At 38.4% G+C, this 19,867-nt stretch overlaps 1 protein-coding gene across 2 annotated transcripts in view; it reads left to right on the top strand.

The window, feature by feature from the left end:
• PLXND1 (plexin D1) overlaps positions 1–19,867 on the top strand; it is a 184,223-nt gene that overhangs the window by 24,387 nt on the left and 139,969 nt on the right. For both annotated transcript variants that reach the window (XM_087923737.1, XM_026722891.2), the window contains exon 2: positions 17,252–17,428. In XM_087923737.1, the coding sequence (XP_087779863.1) occupies positions 17,252–17,428 (177 nt within the window). The remainder of the gene's footprint in view (positions 1–17,251; positions 17,429–19,867) is intronic.

Below are 19,867 nucleotides of genomic sequence, written 5' to 3'. Positions count from 1 at the left end.
AATATATAATAATATAAATAAATAATATTTATAATTGTATTCTGAAAAGAGAAAGCTCTGAAAGTTGATTATAACTCAGTTTCATCAATATCAATTTTATATTTCCCTATATAATTAAAAAGAGTTTGAAATAAATAAACTCTTTCTATTGTTATTGGATGAAAATCTAATATAATCATCAATAATTAAAAGCTTGCTTCCATTTTGTATGCATTGTTTTTATAATCAAGGCCTAAGGAAAAGAATTACTCTATCATGAAACTAGTAAATCTGATTCAAAATGCTAGATGTAAGATAGTATATTCCTTCAAGCGATATTATGGAAAGCTATATAAAAATAATCTCAATATTATTTCATCTGAACAAATTTAATTTGTTGCTTAAGATGAGCCATTTTGTATTTATTCTAAAGTGTATTATTTTTTGTTGAATCTGTAATGTTGCAATTTAACTTTATATCTTGCTTTCTCCTTTTCTCATAGATCACAAATAGTATTCTCTTTAGATAGCTACTATTTCATTCTAAAGAAATTCTGCTGAACTTGTTTAGAGAATCTCTGCACTTTGACTTCAATTTATTGCAAATCGAGTGGAAATAGAGAGAAAAATAAACTGCATATAGAATGAAAGAAAACTCTTTGAAGTCTGCTCAGCTGAACCGATTATTTTAACTATTGCAATATAACTGAAGAATTGTGAGCTGAAACAGCTATTTATTTTTTGCAAGGAATGGAGGTTGATTTCACTAGCTTTTGTGTAGTGAATGCTCATTTATAACCACAGTAATGACTCATTATAGATTTATAGAGGCAATCAGTTACAGGCTGTCCTCAGCTTATGTCCAGTCACTTAATGACAGTTCAAAGTTATATTAGAAATACCCCCCTCAAAACTACTTAACACCCAATTTCAAAGTTTTAAGTGGTTGCATACCTATACCCCATGCTCACATAACCACATTTTGGGCACTTGGCACCTGGCTAGCAGCCATTTGCAGCATCCCACAGATACATGAATGTAATTTCCAACATTTTTTGTCAGTTTCCAATGCTTATTTCTGGTTTCTGGCAAAAAAAATACTCGTTGGGTAAAATGGACTTACTTATCGATTGTGGAATTTGCTTAACAACCACCAAAAACTGTTTGGGTCTGGTCACAAGATCACCCACTTAACAACTGCAACAACTTACAACCATAATTCTACATTCAGTTTTGGGTATAGATCAAGGACTACCTGTAATAAGTTTATACTTGCACATCCTGTTGTTAGATTTGAATTTTTGTATCTTAAATATGTTGGTCATTTGCTTATTTTCATATAATGATACTGGGGGAATTCTGTGTTTTAATTAGGTAATGCTTATTTTCTGCTTTTGATACATATACATACATACATATACATATATACGTACATATATACGTATATACGTATATACATATATACATATATATGCATATGTATGTATGTATGTATGTATGTTGTTGTGGCCCCGATTTGCGACCCTATGCTGTCAGAGGAAGAGGACCTGGAAGATGAGGAGGAGGAACTGGGAATGCCTTCCTCCCCAGGACCTTCCTCTCTGGCAATGCCTTCCTCCCCAGGACCTTCCTCCGTGATAATACCTCAGGTTCCATCAGACAACCGAGAGGAACAGCCTGAGATTAATCAGAAAGAAGGCATATCAGAGCAGCCTCTGACAGGGAGTAAAGAGGAAGAGTGTTGGCTCGATCCTAAGCAGAGTTGTAGGAAGAAACGTGAGCAGCAACATAGGAGGCGTGGGAGGATCAGAGAGTGAGCTGAGTCATTGAGCCACACCCCCACAGGGGATAAAAGTGGGTGTGTTTTCTCCTGAAACTTTGTACGGGACAAAGTTTAACCTTACTTCAGATTTTCTATGTGAATGACTATTTTTGTGGACTGCCTTGTGATTTTCTGTGAGTAAAACTATCAGTTCGGACTTGGCAGGCAGGACATGTGGGAATGCCAAGAATATTATCAGTTCCAAAGAATTAACTCTGTGAAGTTGGAGCCAGCTTGCCTGCCTGTGTTGGTGTGAGTTTGTACTCTTTCATATTTTGGGAAAGAGGAAAGGCTCTTGGCAACGTTTCGATGAGGTCTCACTCTCCATCTTCAGGCTGGTGCTTTCAGCTTCGTGCTTGTGCTTTTGGCTTCGTGCTTGTCTCCCTATATATACTGGTGGAGAGGTTGGCTGTGTTGTCATTTCTTGATTGGTTGATGGAGTTGATGTTTGCAGATTGGCTGGCTTTTTTGTAAGAACATGTGTGGCTGAGGTATTGGCTGTGTGTCTATCAGCCTCCTGTGTTGTAACGACCTGAGCATATATATATGATCATATATGTAAAGATACTTGACCTCAATATTTTATGAAAATTTTAAATTGTTTAGGATCCTGAAAACTGAAGTTAACTCCAAGAGGATTAGTCCAAGTGTCCTTTTTCACCCTTAAAAAGATAGAAAAGATAACTTATGTATCTTCCTATCCAGAATGATAACTATAGAAATATATAGTATGCCTATTTTTAAGGAAAATACACTGCTCAAAAAAATAAACGGAATACAAAAAGAAGACATCCTAGATCTGAATGAATGAAATATTCTTATTAAATACTTTGTTCATTACATAGTTGAATGTGCTGACAACAAAATCACACAAAAATTATCAATGGAAATCGAATTTAGCAACCCATGCCCGTCTGGATTTGGAGTTACACTCAAAATTAAAGTGGAAAAAAACACTACAGGCTGATCCAACTTTGATGTAATGTCCTTAAAACAAGTCAAAATGAGGCTCAATAGTGTGTGTGGGGCCTCCACGTGCCTGTATGACTTCCCTACAATGCCTGGGCATGCTCCTGATGAGGTGGCAGATGGTCTCCTGAGGGATCTCCTTCCACACCTGGACCAAAGCATCCCCCAACTCCTGGACAGTCTGTGGTGCAACCGGGCATTGGTGGATGGAGCGAGACATGATGTCCCAGATGTGCTCAATTGGATTCAGGTCTGGGGAACGTGCGGGCCAGTCCATAGCATCAATGCCTTTGTCTTGCAGGAACTGCTGACACACATGAGGTCTAGCATTGTCTTGCATTAGGAGGAACCCAGGGCCAACCGCACCAGCATATGGTCTCACAAGGGGTCTGAGGATCTCATCTTGGTACCTAATGGCAGTCAGGCTACCTCTGGCAAGCACACGGAGGGCTGTGCGGCCCCCTAAAGAAATGCCACCCCACACCATTATTGACCCACTGCTGGAGCTGGAGGATGTTGCAGGCAGCAGAACGTTCTCCACAGCACCTCCAGACCCTGTCACGTCTGTCACATGTGCTCAGTGTAAACCTGCTTTCATCTGTGAAGAGCATAGGGTGCCAGTGGTGACTTTGCCAATCTTAGTGTTCTTTGGCAAATGCCAAATGTCCTGCACAGTGTTGGCCGGTAAACACAACCCCCACCTCTGGACATCGGGCCCTCATACCACCCTCATGGAGTCTGTTTCTGACTGTTTGAGCAACCATATGCACATTTGTGGCCTGCTGGAGATCATTTTGCAGGGCTCTGGCAGTGCTTCTCCTGTCCCTCCTTGCACAAAGGCGGAGATAGCGGTCCTGATGCTGGGTTGTTGTCCTCCTACGGCCTCCTCCGTGTCTCCTGATGTACTGGCCTGTCTCCTGGTAGCACCTCCATGCTCTGGACACTATGCTGACAGACACAGCAAGCCTTCTTGCCACAGCTTGCATTGATGTGCCATCCTGGATAAGCTGCACTACCTGAGCCACTTGTGTGAGTTGTAGACTCTGTCTCATGCTACCACTAGAGTGACAGCACCGCCAGCATTCAAAAGTGACCAAACCATCAGCCAAAAAGCATAGGAACTGAGAAGTGGTCTGTGGTCACCACCTGCAGAACAGCTCCTTTATTGGGGATGTCTTGCTAACTGCCTATGCTTTCCAGCTGTTGTCTATTCCATTTGCACAACAGCATGTGAAATTGATTGTCAATCAGTGTTGCTACCTAAGTGAACAGTTTGATTTCACAGAAGTGTGATTGACTTGGAGTTACATTGTGTTGTTTAAGTGTTCCCTTTATTTTTTTGAGAAGTGTAATGCCTCACAGGAAATTTGTATTTTATTTGGATATCTTTAGTTGGATAGATTAAATTGCTATTGGAAAACTATCAGCCAGGCAAGGAGGAGGAGTCAAGTGGGGAACTAGCCTTGAGTCCTTGTGCAGTTGAAAAAAAGCCTAAGCCTGGCCCTCCTCCAAGTTCCATGAGACCTTATCTATTTATTCCTGAGAAAAGGCAATCAGTCTGGGGAGATTCTGATATTAAGGCAGAATACAATAAAGTAGTAGCTTGAACCCTTAATGTGTGGATCTGGTCACCTGTGCCTGACAATTACTCCCGTTCTATTGTTGCTTAACAGACTAAAAACATTTTTACACTGATTGTGAGGAGACATCTGTATTTGCATATTCTATTTATTAGAATAAAGCAGTGTAATAATCATGATTGTTCTGCAATTCATCACTATTGTCAGATTCTATATGTTGATGGAAATTTTCCTGTTTATATGGCTTTAAGTCATAAACAGACATTGATCTGAAATGTTATTTTTGAGGTCAGACACTTCCACCTCTCTTGAATGTTTTTATAGAGTATCATAATCATGTAAAACATTAAAATATTATTTTTTAGCCAATGTTAGAACATTTATGTAAAATACATGGCAGATGTTAAATATGTGAAGCCTGTTTGGGTTCGTAAGTTTAAATGTTCAGAAAAAGATAACCTGACACCAGCTGTGCTCTTTTCTAAGGATGAAGTATTATAGTAGGCCATAATTTAGTTCTCTGGTAGATATGTGAAAGAGGCTAGAAACTCTCTTTGCATTGTGGAACTAATGGAATTCTGAAGCAAACAAAGAAAAAATTAATTTAAATTTATCAATTGATTTTTAAAAAAATAAAAATAAAATCTGTTTATCATTGCTGTGAATGATTGGCCCATGGCTGATAAGGGATTCCTAGGTTCTAGTCTAGCCTTTACACTCACTACACTGAGTTTCTATTAGCTCCCTATGTTCCATCCCAAACAAAATATTAATTCAGAGTTGGACGTTCTTTCCTGGCCCATCCCTATCCTAACAGTTGGGGTGGGGGAATCTGTTTCAAACTCACAACCCACAAAACAAAACAAAACTCCCTTTTTCCCAAGTCCCGTGTTTCTCATATAATAAGGCCAGGTCTTATTTTTTTTTTGAGCCCCCAAAAAATGGCTAGGTCGTCTTTTCGGGGGTGACTTAATTCCCTCCCTTGCATCTTTGGGCGGGCGGGCAGCGACAGCTTGGATGTTGACCTCGGCATTGGTGGGGCACTTCATATCGGGGTCAACGCAGGCAGCACCATATCCGGGTGTGCAACAAAAGTACTTCCTAACGGCAAGCCCTCCCACCATTCCCCCCAATTTCTCTTGTTTTAATATAGGCCTTAATTTGGGGGGAGGGGCTTAATTTAATTTCATGCCTATAAAACATGCTGGGACTTCCTATTGGGGGAGGCTGTATTGTTGGAGAAACGGAGTATCATTTTAACTCTTCTTCCTTTCTGTATTTCTTCAGAAACAGATTTCCCGAAAGCTAATCTCTCTAGTTGAATTATTCTTCCCTACAGTAAAAGCTATAGTTAATTATCTGAAGTCTCTAGTTCAAGATTTAAGGGAGAGTGGGATGAATATAAAATAATTTAAATGGGATATATTTTTCTTTATCTCTAAGACCATTATTCTCTTGTTTTCTGTTATAACTTATTTTCTTAATACTATAATAACTGTGTAATCCTCAACCTATTATCTGTCTGCAAGTTATACATGTTGAATATATTTAAGGTAAAGAAAACTCTGTTTTGAATCAAGCTCGGCTGGTGACTACATACCTAAATGTGTCTGTGTTGTTACCCTGGCAACAAAAGAAAACTATTTTCTGTTGGCTTGTTCTGGGCCTTTTTATTTTTCAAATTTTGATCTAGATTACAGTACTGGGATTTTATAGCAGCCCTATCCAAGTTCTGATAAGGCGAAATCTGCTTAGCTTTTTTGAGATCAACCAAGATCAAATTGGTGATATCACTTGGTGTGATGTGCTTAGCTTACAGTTGTATAAAATATGTGAAGGCAGCTTGTCTGTTTATGCTCCAGTCTTTATCAGGTCAAATCAGAATAGTTTTTTTTTTCCCCCCAATTTTTTTTAAGTATCACTTTCTGAAAAATTCAGGTACTTGAGATATTTTGGCCCTGCTATCAGGGATATAACAGCAGCCTTGTATAGGGGGCATTATCTTCCAATTTTTTTCTTATTCATATCCCATTCAGGAACTTAAACTATAAGGCAGGTCGGTGAAGTAACTTCATTTAGGACAGGCATGTCAAACTCATGTCGTCACATCACGTGATGTATTGCGACTTTTCCCCTTTGCTAAAATGGGAATGGGCGTGGCCAGTGTGTAATGCATCTGGCCCGCGGGCCGCGAGTTTGACACTCCTGACTTAAGACAACTTTAATTCAGTTGTGCTATTTCTCACTAGGAAACTCTTCTGTTGTCTTACCATCATCACTATTTAAGCTACAAACTTTTCACTTTGTTTTTTTTTCTATTTAGAAAAGCAGTGGATGGTAAAAATGGAGGAGGGGAAGGATTGGTAAAAGGGAGTCATTTTAATGTATTACCTTTTATACCTAACATTTAAGGTACCAAAAGCCTCTTTGCTTTACTTCTAGTCCCAGTATTCATAAAAATAAAGATTCAAGAGTTTTATATCATTCAGCAGGAATAGAATTCTGTGTATGCTGTCAGCAGGTGAATTGGACTTAAATTAACATATATTATAGCCTTCCCAGATCTGAGCTTCAACTGTTAGATGATCATGCTGGGTAAGAATCTCTTGTTAGGAAAGGCTGATAACATACCTTGGGAACAAGCTATTAAGCCTTGGTTTCAAGAAGATAATGTCTAGGGAAGCTGAATTGCTATAATGATATACTACACAAAGATTTATGAAATGAAAATTCACTGTATGTAACAGAAGTAACATACATTTTAATGTTGGAAGAAATATCCATCTGGTTCAGTTTCAAGCCAGGAGAAAGACCCTGGAAACATGGAGGGTGATTGGAAATATGGTTTAATGATGAAGGAGAACCACATGGGTTCTGGGTAACTGAACACATGGAGTTGACATTCTCTTGGGCTGAACTTCCTGTTCCTGTGGAAGAACATGTATTTCTATTGGCTGTTGTCAGACTCCCATGGGGCCATGTACAAATCCTAGGAGTTTGTCTGAACTAAGCTTGGTTGAGTTTGGCTGATGCAATGAAAGGACTTGTTGGGCAATTGCTATTGTGGCTGAGGGCTGATTGTACTTTGCTCAGACTTTGCTGTAGGGAATTTTTGCCTATGAATAGAACTACCTAGATCTCAATAAGTTCTTTATCTCTTAAGTGCTGACATCTGCTGAGGATTATTAAGAAAGGTGGGGGCTGCTTTCCAACAGCATGTTTCTCTATTTCTCATCCAGGGAAAGATAATCTGCCTTTGTTAATATTTCTCAATTTTTTTCATTCTTCTAGAAGAGGAATGGGTGCTAACTTTCTACATTAAAAGAAGTCACGATTAAAGATCTTTAAAGTTTTTAAAAAGCCAAAAAACTTCAGTTTGAACTATTTACTAACTTATTAACTAAATATATTATCCATGCAACTGTCTTTCATTTCTCTACTTTCTAATTTGCCATTCTGCTCCTCCAATTTGAGTTTGGTCTTCTGTATTCTAAAGTATTCATAATTTTTATTTCAAAAAAAAATACATTTAGTATTTGAACATATTCTAATACAATTTCTATTCTAATACTATTCAACACCACAGACAATACTGCTACCCTTCAAAAAGATCTCGACTACGTATCAGAATGGTCAAACAAATGGCAACTTCAAATCTCAACAAATAAATGCTCTGTCTTACATATTGGCAAAAAATAAATAAATCAGAAAATAAAATACAAGCTGAATAGTCGATGTTGATGATCCCAACTCTGTCAAGGACCTTGGAATTCTCATCTCTAATGATCTAAGTGCTAGAGCCCACTGTAACAACATAGCCAAAAAGGCATTAAGAGTTGTTAACCTAATCCTACGTAGCTTTTTCTCTGGTAATATCACACTACTAACTAGAGCATACAAAACATTTGCTAGACCAATACTCGAATACAGCTCATCAGTCTGGAACTCACGTCTCTGAATTGCGTCTCTGATATTAACACGGTTGAGAAGGTCCAGAAATATTTCACAAGAAGAGTTCTCCACTCCTCTACTCGTTGCAGAATACATTATGCCATCAGACTTGAAATTCTAGACCTAGAAAACCTAGAGCTACTCCGCCTTCGGTCCAATCTAAGGATAGTATACAAAATCATACATTGCAATGTCCTACCTGTAAATGAATACTTCAGCTTCAACCATAACAACACTAGAGCACACAATAGATACAAATTCAAGGTTAATCGCACCAAACTTGAGTGCAGGAAATACGACTTCAGCAACAGAGTGGTCAATGTCTGGAATACCCTACCTGATTCTGTGGTTTCTTCCCCAAACCCCCAAAACTTTAACCTTAGACTGTCTACTATTGACGTCACCCCTTTCCTAAGAGGTCTGTAGGGGCGTGCATAAGCACACCAACATGCCTACCGTCCCTGTCCTATTGTTTATTTTATTTTTCTTATATGTATCCATGTATTCATAACTATGTTTATTCTTATATCTATTATCTTGTAAGCGATTGACTATATATATATATATATATATATGGATCTTTGGTTGTTCGGGTTTTCTCCCGCGTAAGATTCGAAGTATCTAGGCAACGTTTCGATGAAGTCTCATTCATCATCTTCAGGCTTCTGTCTCCGGCTCTGTGCTTCTCAGAGAATCTTAGGCGGGAGAAAACCCGAACAACCAAAGATCCACATACAAATACCCGCGAGAACCTCAGAAAACATATATATATTTTCTTATTCAAAGTTTGTCCTTTAGTGCAATTTGTAAGCTATATTCTAGATTTGTTGCTCTGTTTAGGATGATTGAGTGATCTAGAGTACTTCTGTTTAACTTAACTCTCATGTTCTTGATTCTCTGGTTAGGATGTTTGCTGGTATGTTTGCTGGTATGAATCCTTTGCAAAGATAGTGGAGTGACCTAAGACTAAGATAACTAGATAAAATTAGGTAAGAAAAACTTCCTGAAAGCCATTCAGGATTTTTCTACCTTGTTTGAAATTCACTTTGAAGTGAATCTATGGAATATGAATTGGCCCAAGCAATAGATATTATTACTTCTAAGCACAGTTTTTCTTTCCCGATCATTGAATGAAACCAGTCCCATATTTAATGGGGGAACTGAGAGCAATGACATAGAAAGAATGGTAGCTTGGACATACACCAGGGAAATCTTACATTGAATTGAATAAATCCTAAACTAAAACCTGTTAGCCCTGGAAGCCATCTTTTTCTTTGAATCTTCAGGGCTGACATTTAGTGCTTAGGTATTATTTTCGTTAATGATAGGCATAGTGCTGTGGGAAAATGGGATGGGAGTTGCATTGAGTTGGTGGAGATATATAGCCATAACAACTTTCTTTCCTCTGGGAGTCTGGGTTGTTCAGCCTACACCTGGAGTGGCGTGATTGGGGAACATCTCTAGTTGGGACAGTGAATTGATTGAACCATGTGATGGACATGTGGGTGCAGGGGAAGGGACTTTGACTTTCCTTTGGGTGGGGAAAACCCGAGGGCTTTCAGATTCGGGTTTCTCCAGATATGCCAAATATGACATCTCTAATAAAATGGAATTTTGAGGAAATGCTGGCCTTGGAGTCTTACTTGGTTGGGGGTGTTACTTGGAACCCTGACAAAGCCCATTTGGAGCACTGTAATGAAGGCAACAAAGAAGGTTTCTGATTCCTTTGCACCTACATAAAATAGGCTGATATTGCTTTTGTGCACGTGTTGCATCCTCCAAGGAGTGTATTTGCACAATTAGGTTTCATGTACAACTATCCCTGAGTCAGTCAACCTGGCAACAGTTAAATCTCAAGGGTCTCTAATTCTTTAATAGTGGTCTGGAAATTTTACTTGATGCAAAATGCAGTAACCAATCTGCTAACAAAGGCATATTAATGCCTAAGTTGAAAAAGTTGCATTGGTTGCTGATTGTTTTTCAGGCCCAATTTAAGATGAAGGATTTCACTTCTAAAGCTCTAAACGGTTTAGAGCTGACAATTTGAGGTATCTGCTTAGTCACTAAATTAGAAGGCAAGACCTGCTTAAAGAAACTCTTTATTTTCTGAGGTCTGCTTCCCAAACTCATGTATAAGAGGGACTTCTCTTTTATTTTTTGCCCCTGAGTTATGGAATGTACTCTTTAAAAGCTGTCCTTAGCGCCCCCCCCCCATTTCATTTTAAGAAAGTGATTAAGATCTTCCTCTTTTGTTGGGTTTTTCCAGTTTGATTAATTAGTATTTTAATTTCTTTTCTCACATTTAAAAGAATATTTAGTAACCTTGATTTTCCTCAGGGCAGAAAGATTACTGGTAAATATATATAATTCATTAATTACATTATTTTATAGCTTTTTTGTTTGGAAAAATACTTAAAACCATTAAACTTACAGAAATAATATAAAGATAATAAGTAGAATGGCGATTTCAAATGAAAGAAAAGACAGTAGCAAAAGAAATAGTCATCTTGGATGCAATTCCAAAACATCAGCATTGACAAAATCACCATCAGTTTATTACAAAAGGCAGCTTTCTTTGGAACAGCTTACATTCTGCAACAATACCTTTACCACCATCAAATAATAATATCTATCTATCCCTGGTCTTTGGAAAGGACTTGATAGGTGGATAAAAATTTCAAGCCAGTGCAAACATCTGTCTGACTATGCTATGAGCCATAATGTTAATAATTACAGGTACTCCTTGAGTTACGAATGAAATGGAGTCTGCCAATTACATTTGTAACCCAAGGATTCATTAATTGGAACTCACTAAATGAATGAGCACCATTCCTTTTTAACTATTGTGGTCGTAGGCACCTTCCTGCTCACCAGATCTTCCCCCTAGATTTCAGCAATTGAGCCACCGTGAAGTGGAGAGCTTGGTGCACTCGCCACCCTGTACCCCTTGCTTTGCTTTGCATCTGACAAGCAAGGGGCAGAGGGCGGGCAGCACTCCAAGCTCTCCAGCTCTTCAGCAGTGCAATTGCTGAAATCCACATGGGAGATCTGGCAGGCAGGAAAGTGTCTTCAGGCCACAATGGTTGCCCTGAGGCAGATACTCCTTGTCTACTGGAAGCAATGGGAAAGTGTTCTTGGCATTGTATTTTCCACTTTCTGGCCTCAAAGTAACGGATGAGACCTTGGAAAGATACAAAGAGCTTTGTTGATTAGGATTTCATCTCCTTTTTGATTCAGCAAGGACAATTCTACTTTTGCAGAATAAAATTGCCTGATTGCCTTCCTTTAATACGTTTTTGTATTTCAAAATTCACATATTAAATGTATTCTTAGTCTGAAAGTTTAATAATATAATGCTTGTTAGCATAGTGTTGTCTCCTTGGTTTGGCTTGTATTCCCTGCAAATCACTGTGTAAACAAGAACCAGCATAATAGTCACAATAGGGGACTTTATGCATTATCTTTTGGTATATTTTTAGTATTTTCCTTGTTTTTTTCCTATGAGAAAGTAATCATATGTACAGTACATGACAATAAATGACTTTCCAAAAATCAGCAACCCTGGAAGAGAGTATTGTACTTCATCTATAAATATATAGTACTTAGTAGGATCAGTCAAGTCAGGGTTCAGAAGGCCTAGAAATGATTTTTTTATCATTCTGACTTGCTTGTGTTCAATAAACAGAAACCTCAATTTAGATGAAGGTAGAAGCTTTATCTTTGCTTATTTGTTTCTCTTGTATGAAAGATAAGGTGATTTGGGGGCTAAGGTGTTATATTCATGAGTACAATTGATTGCCTTCACTGCACACGAACCGGATTCCATCACAACGTACTATCAGTGGACCGGTTTGTTAAAATTTTATAGTTTAAAAAGTCACTGCAGATATCATTATGAAAGAGGCATGAAACTGTGATGCTGTGCCAAGTATCAACCAGTGGCCAAGTACCAGACAATGGGTTTTTTGAAGATCCAAGGACAATGAACACCCAAGTAGGAAAGGAAATTCTAAACTTTATTAATGTAGCCAGATGTAAACAAAAACACAAAAGCATAACGTAACATACCAAGCAAGATGTTCTTGCTTCAGCTGTTGGGAGCCCCAGTGACAACAACAGAGAGACCCCAATGGCCAAGTTGTTGTTGTTTTTTTCACAGCACTGAGTGTTCAAGCCTGTGACAAAGCTCAAAGCACAATTTCAGGGTTTTTATTAAAACTTGGCACCACGATTTCATGGCACTGCTTCCATTCCATTGGAGACCGCAAGACTAGACCTTGACTGAATTAGTGCATAACTGGGATGGGAATGAAAGACTGAGAATTATCTAGATAAGCTGGTGCTTTGCAGCTGTGTGAAGATTTCCTCCACCTTGCCAGCAAAAGTAAAAAAAAACAAAAAACACCAAGCGGATTAAACTTAGCTCAGAATGAACCCTAAATTTATACTGTTTTCTAAATATGAAGGAGAAATCAAAATACACCACTAAACTCTCAAAATACAATAGTCTTTCACAGCGCCACTAAATATGATTACTTTATTGTAAGTATTTGCTATATCATGGAACATCTGTTAAATAAAACAGTGAAAGGAATAGTGCTATACAATAATAAAAGGAAATTTGTTTACTTAAATGAAGACATGTAAATATGGATTTAAAGATGAAAGCAGTTTTTAAAAAGTAATATAATTAATGCAGAAATGAGAAGTATTTTTTTTTTTTTTGCAGAGATCCTCATGACAACACATTATCTCTTCTTTGCTGCATTACATTCTGTGCCGTATCTTGGATGTCCTGTTTAGTTCTTATGGCATTGACAATGAATAAAAGGGTGTATGTGTGTGTGTGTGTGTGTATGTATTTTCCCTTTTTACTTTAAGTAAACTGAAGAGCTCTGGGAAGATTAGAGTGATCTCTAATTCAATATTGCTACTATTATTACAGTATTCCAAGTCCTGCTATGTTTCCTTATCATGGAGGAGGTATTCCTGAGGGGTCTAGTATGACTCCTGTCACCAACTTGCCATCGGCAACTCAGCGCCACCAACTCACCCCTCCCCCTTGCCATGGGACACCTCACCCTGACCAATTCATGATGGGAACAACTCGCTGCATGCCTGGCCCTTCTAGTCTGGTTTCCAAAACCAGCCGAGCTTAAGGGAAGCAAAAGTTCCTGCCAGCCCTCACTCCTTCTCAAAGGCTTCCTCGCCTCACTTTCAAGGCCCTTCTCACAAAAGTCAGGCTAATTGGGAGTTATTGTTCAACACACCACACACATACACACTATTCCTAGCTTGGGGACTTTTAGTCTGCTAAGCTGCCAGTTGCTTCCAGCCTTGGGGAGAGAAGAACTTGTCCTTCAGCATACTGCACTAGATCCTGACGGCTCCCAGGCAGAAAGAGGGGCAAGCACGGATGAGGTTTCCCCACAGTGAGTTGGTCAGGGCATGATATTCCACGGCAGGGTGGTGGGGCGAGTTGTCCCATTCAGATTCCTGGCAGGGAGGAATGAAGAATACTGGGAATGGCCACAAGAGCATATATAGGTAATCCTTGACTTACAACTGTAATTGAGCCTGGAATTACAGTTGTCAGTCATGCTGGATGTTAAGTGGGTCATAACCATGCCTGATTTTATTGTCTTCTTTTGTGGTGGTTTTTAAGCAAGTCACCAGGGTCATTAGCAAACAATACAGACATTACACAAATCCATTTTCTGCAATAGGCATTTTCTGCATATTTTAATATGATTATTGTCCTATTTTATGCTCTAATCATTGATGCAGAAAAAGAGACATTTGATGAGTTCCGTGGTCAACCTCAAATGTACAAAACATGCAGGCAAAATGTACTGCTTGTGTCTAGAGACTAGAATAGCAAAATTAGAAATAGTAAGGAGAAAAGTGTAGTTGGGTCAATATGGTCTTGCAGACAGAAATTAAGCAGGAAAATAACAACTGCTGTTAGTCCAATGATTCCTTTATTGCTAACACAATCTTCAACTAACCAAAATGATGCATGTGAACATTACCAGATGCAGCACACAGAAATAAAATTGACTATCTTATTAGTTCAAGACAATGGAAGACTGCAGTTATAACAGCAAAGATGTAACTGACAATGGCTCAGCTCACAAATGGCTCACATGCAATTTCCAAGTCAAGCTAATATTGAAGAAAAGCCAACCGGTTTCCATCAGGATCACTTTGAAGTCTTGAACCTCATTTAGGAATGATGAAATGAAATCAAAGAAGCTGTTAAGGATGAATGAGGAAAGAGAATGTCAAATATAAAATAATAGAAGAAAGCAAATCAGATTTTAAAACAAAAAATATAAATTGCCCAGAAGAGAAGCCAAAACCAAGAAAGGCAATGATCTCATAGAATTTTGAAAAACAGTTAGAAAAGATAAAAAAATGGTATTATGACATCAGTAAAGACATTGAAAATGAAACCAGATACAGAAAAACAAGGGTAGACCTCTGAATTCAGAAGCAAGTTCCTATCTCAAATTGGTATATTGAATGATACCAATGGATAGATAGTAACTTTCATGGCAAATCAAATAAAGATGGGAGGAGCACATTGAAATATTGCATTGTAGAAATGTCAACATTCAAGATATCGCCAAATAGATTCCCTATCTGCAGGAATTTATAGTCCTAGAATATGAAACTAAATAAGCATTCTCCATCATTCCCAAAATTGGAAGGTTATAGAAATATCTACCGCAAAATAAGGAGGTAACCCTAAGTAAGATCCTTCTTCATTGAGGAAAGTGCTGGTCCGTTGAAAGTGGAATCTTTGCAGTTCTCCCAAATGAGAACTTAATAGTGTTGTGGGCAGTGGTGGGCTGCTGCTGGTTTGGACTGGCTTGCCCATACCAGTAGTTACGAACACAGGTTGGACCCACCCACCCAGGCGCTATTCTTATATCTTACCTTTTTGCTTGCGTGCCCCGCCCTCGGAGCCCAGCTGTTTTCCACGCCTTGCCCGATCTACTCACCCTGGCTGCTGCGTGTACAAAATTCCCTTGTTTTTGCAGCTGTGCCCAAGCGCAGATGGCACATGCACATAGTGGACATGCACGTGCAAAGAGGTCATGCGCACATGCACTCACATTTTTGGCAAACTGGTTGTTAAACCAGTGGCAGCCCACTTTATGATTCCCCCTCCTCTGTCGAAATGCAAACAGGCAACCTTATGGCTGCTTTCAAGGACACCTCTGATGCAGCTGCTCCTTCTTCCAGGCACCCCTTCTATTAGATATAATTCACATATCTGATACTTAATTGCTTGCCTTATATGCTTGCCCTGCATTGCATTACTTGTGATTTATTACCTAATTGATTCTGTACAAGATTTGTATGCTAATTTTCCCCAATGCAATCAATTGAACACGAGAGTTAAATAAAATAAAGTCTTTTTGGGGAAATTGGAACTGTGTGTCAGTGGATACTTTTATGAAGTAAAATTATACAGCAGGATAGAATAATACTGCTGAAGCATTAAAGAACATGGGCAGAGTTTAAACGTATCTAGTTAGCTTGTAAATGTTACCGGAGACTTTCATAATATATAGTTACTTAATGTTGCAGAGTAATTCAACATGAATATACCCAATTTAAAATGTGATTTACTTTTCAGAAAATGCACATATTAAAATGTATATTTTAATTGTTTGTCTGCCTCCATAGGAACTAAAGCAGCTTTAAGTTTTATTTTCTACCCATTTCCTAGTTATGTCTAGCATGGAATTTGCCCTTTGCACAATTGCTATCCACTGAGTCAACATCTTCATTGAGCTATCTAATAAGACCCCTTTTCCCTTAATCACTGACATTTCAGACCCCATCAGAATATGTGTGAAATTAGCATTATTTGCCACAGATGTTCATAGCTTTATTCTTATTTCAACTGAGCTGCATTTGTCATTTGATCATTTTACTCAGTGCAAAGATATGTTTTTGAGATGCATGTCTTTATTATAGTTTTTTTGTTGATTTGAATAGGTTGGTATCATCTGTAAACTTTGTTACTGTGTAGTCTCTCAGGTCCTGGCATATATCTGGTTAGTCAATTTGTTTTAGTAATTTCACTACCCTCCCAGAGATAGTCGGTGCATGCATGTGTCCTACATCTTTTGCAGGAATTACAGATGCAAATAATTTAGTTTCTTTGCCGTATCCATATCTTCCTTGCATGTCTTTAAAATGTGTACATTAAATAAAACAAGTGAACATAAAAAATATATGTAACTCTGTTTTAGATAATTATGTATCATAAAACAAAAGCCTACCTTACTCCTAATTGTCTTTTCAGTTAGACAATTCACTTTGCTATTTATATGTAGAATAACAGTAGTGCTCATGGAATTTATGTTCCACTTATGTTAGTTCACTTTGCTATTTATATGTAGAATAACAGTAGTGCTCATGGAATTTATGTTAAAGTTGTATTTTATTTTACACTAGCATTTCTATGCTATTAAATTCCAAACCAGAACTAGTTTGATCCTGAGATTAAGGCACTGGGCTAGAAACCAGGAGACTGTGAGTCCTGCATTAGGCTGGAGACTTTGGGTAAAGCACTCTTCAGCCCAACTCACCTCACAGGGTTATTGTTGTGTGGAAAATAGGAGAGGAAGAAGTATTAGGTATGATTGCTGCCTTGAGTTGTTTATAAAAATAATAAAGGTGGGATAAAAATAAATAGCATAGATGAGAATGGCATACATAAAAATGACACAAAACCAGAACATTAAAAATAACAGTACTCGAAAATATGCATCTTAGTGGCATTGATTAATATGGCTAGATACAGCACCTAACAATCTTGGATGCTCACTTCCAGAGCCCCGTTTTTACTTCTTCATAGAAATGCATTAGGCACAATGAATAATATAAATAAATAAAATTATATCCATTAATTATATCCTTTTCTTTTCAGTTGCAACCGGAACAACTGGACTGTGGTGCAGCACATCTCCAACATCCATTATCAATTTTGCATCCCATCAAGGCTAAACCAGTGTTTACTTCACCAGGCCTTACATCGGTGGCCGTCTCCAGTATCAATAATTACACAGTTGTATTTTTAGGAACAGCAAATGGAAGACTGCTTAAGGTAAAATGAACTGGATACCAAAAGGCTATGGGTGTTTTTGCAATTAACAATGGGGTATCTTTTTTATTGTGAACCTCCCGTTCCTAAATGCCATGTTGATGGGTTTAGCTCATGCTAAGCAATTGTAGTTTGTAAACCATACCATAGTATGAATGAGCCAAGCCAACTGTGATTTATTCAACAAATTATTATTTGATTTATGGTCAAAATGACTAATTTTCTTCATTAATCAGGTTTCTAATGAGGCATTTATTTTCCATACGAATCATTCTTTCTTATCTCCCATATCTTTAAGGATTTTATGAACTCTGTTCAGTCATATTTGCATGTTTTTAATATTTATGTGGAAAAAACTGCAAGCCTTATGTAGTATTGATACATTTTCTGAACAGCCTGTATATACTTACGAAACCACAATTTTGAGAAATCCGCTAAACAGCATATTTTACTCTAAATAAATTTACAAAGTAGAATTTCTTTTAACAACAAAATGAAATGAACCTTATAGAAATTTTAGTTCCCATAATAGGTGTTGCTATGTCTGTCCAAACAAGAAAGTAGACTGCCTAAGACATCTTTTTGTACTTAGCAAATGAAATTCTGTCTACAGGTAAAACTCGAAATATTAGAATATTGTGCAAAAGTTCATTTATTTCAGTAATGCAACTTAAAAGGGAACCATATGAGATAGACTCATTACATGCAAAGCAAGATAGTTCACACCGTGATTTGTCATAATTGAGATGATTATGGCTTACAGCTCATGAATACCCCAAATCCACAATCTCAGAAATTTGGATTTTGTGAAAAGGTTCAATATTCTAGGCTCAAAGTGTCCCACTCTAATCAGCTAATTAAGCCATAACACCTGCAAAGGGTTCCTGAGCCTTTAAATGGTCTCTCAGTCTGGTTCAGTAGGAAGCACAATCATGGGAAAGACTGCTGACCTGACAGTTGTGCAGAAAACCATCATTGACACCCTCCATAAGGAGGGAAAGCCTCAAAAGGTAATTGCAAAAGAAGTTGGATGTTATCAAAGTGCTGTATCAAAGCACATTAATAGAAAGTTATGTGGAAGGGAAAAGTGTGAAAGAAAAAGGCGCACAAGCAGCAGGGATGACCGCAGCCTGGAGAGGATTGTCAGGAAAAGGCCATTCAAAAGTGTTGGGGACTTTCACAAGGAGTGGACTGAGGCTGGAGTCAGTGCATCAAGAGCCACCACACACAGATGGATCCTGGATATGGGCTTCAAATGTCATATTCCTCTTGTCAAGCCGCTCCTGAACAACAAACAACATCAGAAGCATCTAACCTGGGCTAAAGAAAAAAAGAACTGGTCTGTTGCTCAGGGGCTCCAGGTTCTCTTTTCTGATGAGAGCAACTTTTGCATCTCATTTGGAAATCAAGGACCCAGAGTCTGGAGAGGAGAGGCACACTCTGCAAGATGCTTGAAGTCCAGTGTGAAGTTTCCACAGTCTGTGTTGATTTGGGAAGCCATGTCATCTGCTGGTGTTGGTCCACTGTGCTTCATTAAGTCCAGGGTCAACGTCGCCGTCTACCAGGAGATTTTGGAGCACTTCATGTTTCCTTCTGCAGACGAACTTTATGGGGATGCTGACTTCATTTTCCAGCAGAACTTGGCACCTGCCTACACTGTCAAAAGCACCAAAATCTGGTTCAATGACCATGGGATCACTGTGCTTGACTGGCCAGCAAACTTTCCTGACCTGAACCTCATAGAGAATCTATGGGGCATTGCAAGAGAAAGATGAGAGACATGAGACCAAAAAATGCAGAAGAGCTGAAGGCCGCTATTGAAGCATCCTGGTCTTCCATAACACCTCAGCAGTGCCACAGGATGATAGCTTCCATGCCACGCCACATTGAGGCAGTAATTGCTGCAAAAGGGACCCAAACCAAGTACTGAGTCCATTTGCATGCTTATACTTTTCAGAGGTCCAGTGTTGTTCCATGTACAATCCTTGTTTTATTGATTGCATGTAATATTCTAATTTTCTGAGATTGTAGATTTGGGTTTTCATGAGCTGTAAGCCATAATCATCTCAATTATGACAAATCACGGCTTGAACTATCTTGCTTTGCATGTAATGAGTCTATCTCATATAATAGTTTCCCCTTTTAAGTTACATTACTGAAATAAATGAACTTTTTCACAATATTTGAATTTTTCGAGTTTCACCTGTACATTGCAAGGAGCCTCGATTCTATTTTTAACTCTAACAAAATCTTATCTATTTCTTAGCTTGACATTGTGTTCCAGGCAGTCAAGACTAGTGGTGAGCCTGCAGCTTGCATTTCATAATCATACCCGCTTGATAGTTAATGGAAGAGAACATATTGCCCACTGTAGTTTCATTATACTACATTTCCTATCCTCTATCAGGGGTGTAAAACTGGTGGCCCGTGGGCCAGATGTGT

This window comes from Pseudonaja textilis, chromosome 2, assembly GCF_049901715.1.
Source record: "Pseudonaja textilis isolate UNSWEBS1 chromosome 2, rPseTex1.2, whole genome shotgun sequence".
Classification (NCBI taxonomy): Eukaryota; Metazoa; Chordata; class Lepidosauria; order Squamata; family Elapidae; genus Pseudonaja; species Pseudonaja textilis.
This window is presented reverse-complemented; position numbering and strand designations above follow the sequence as displayed.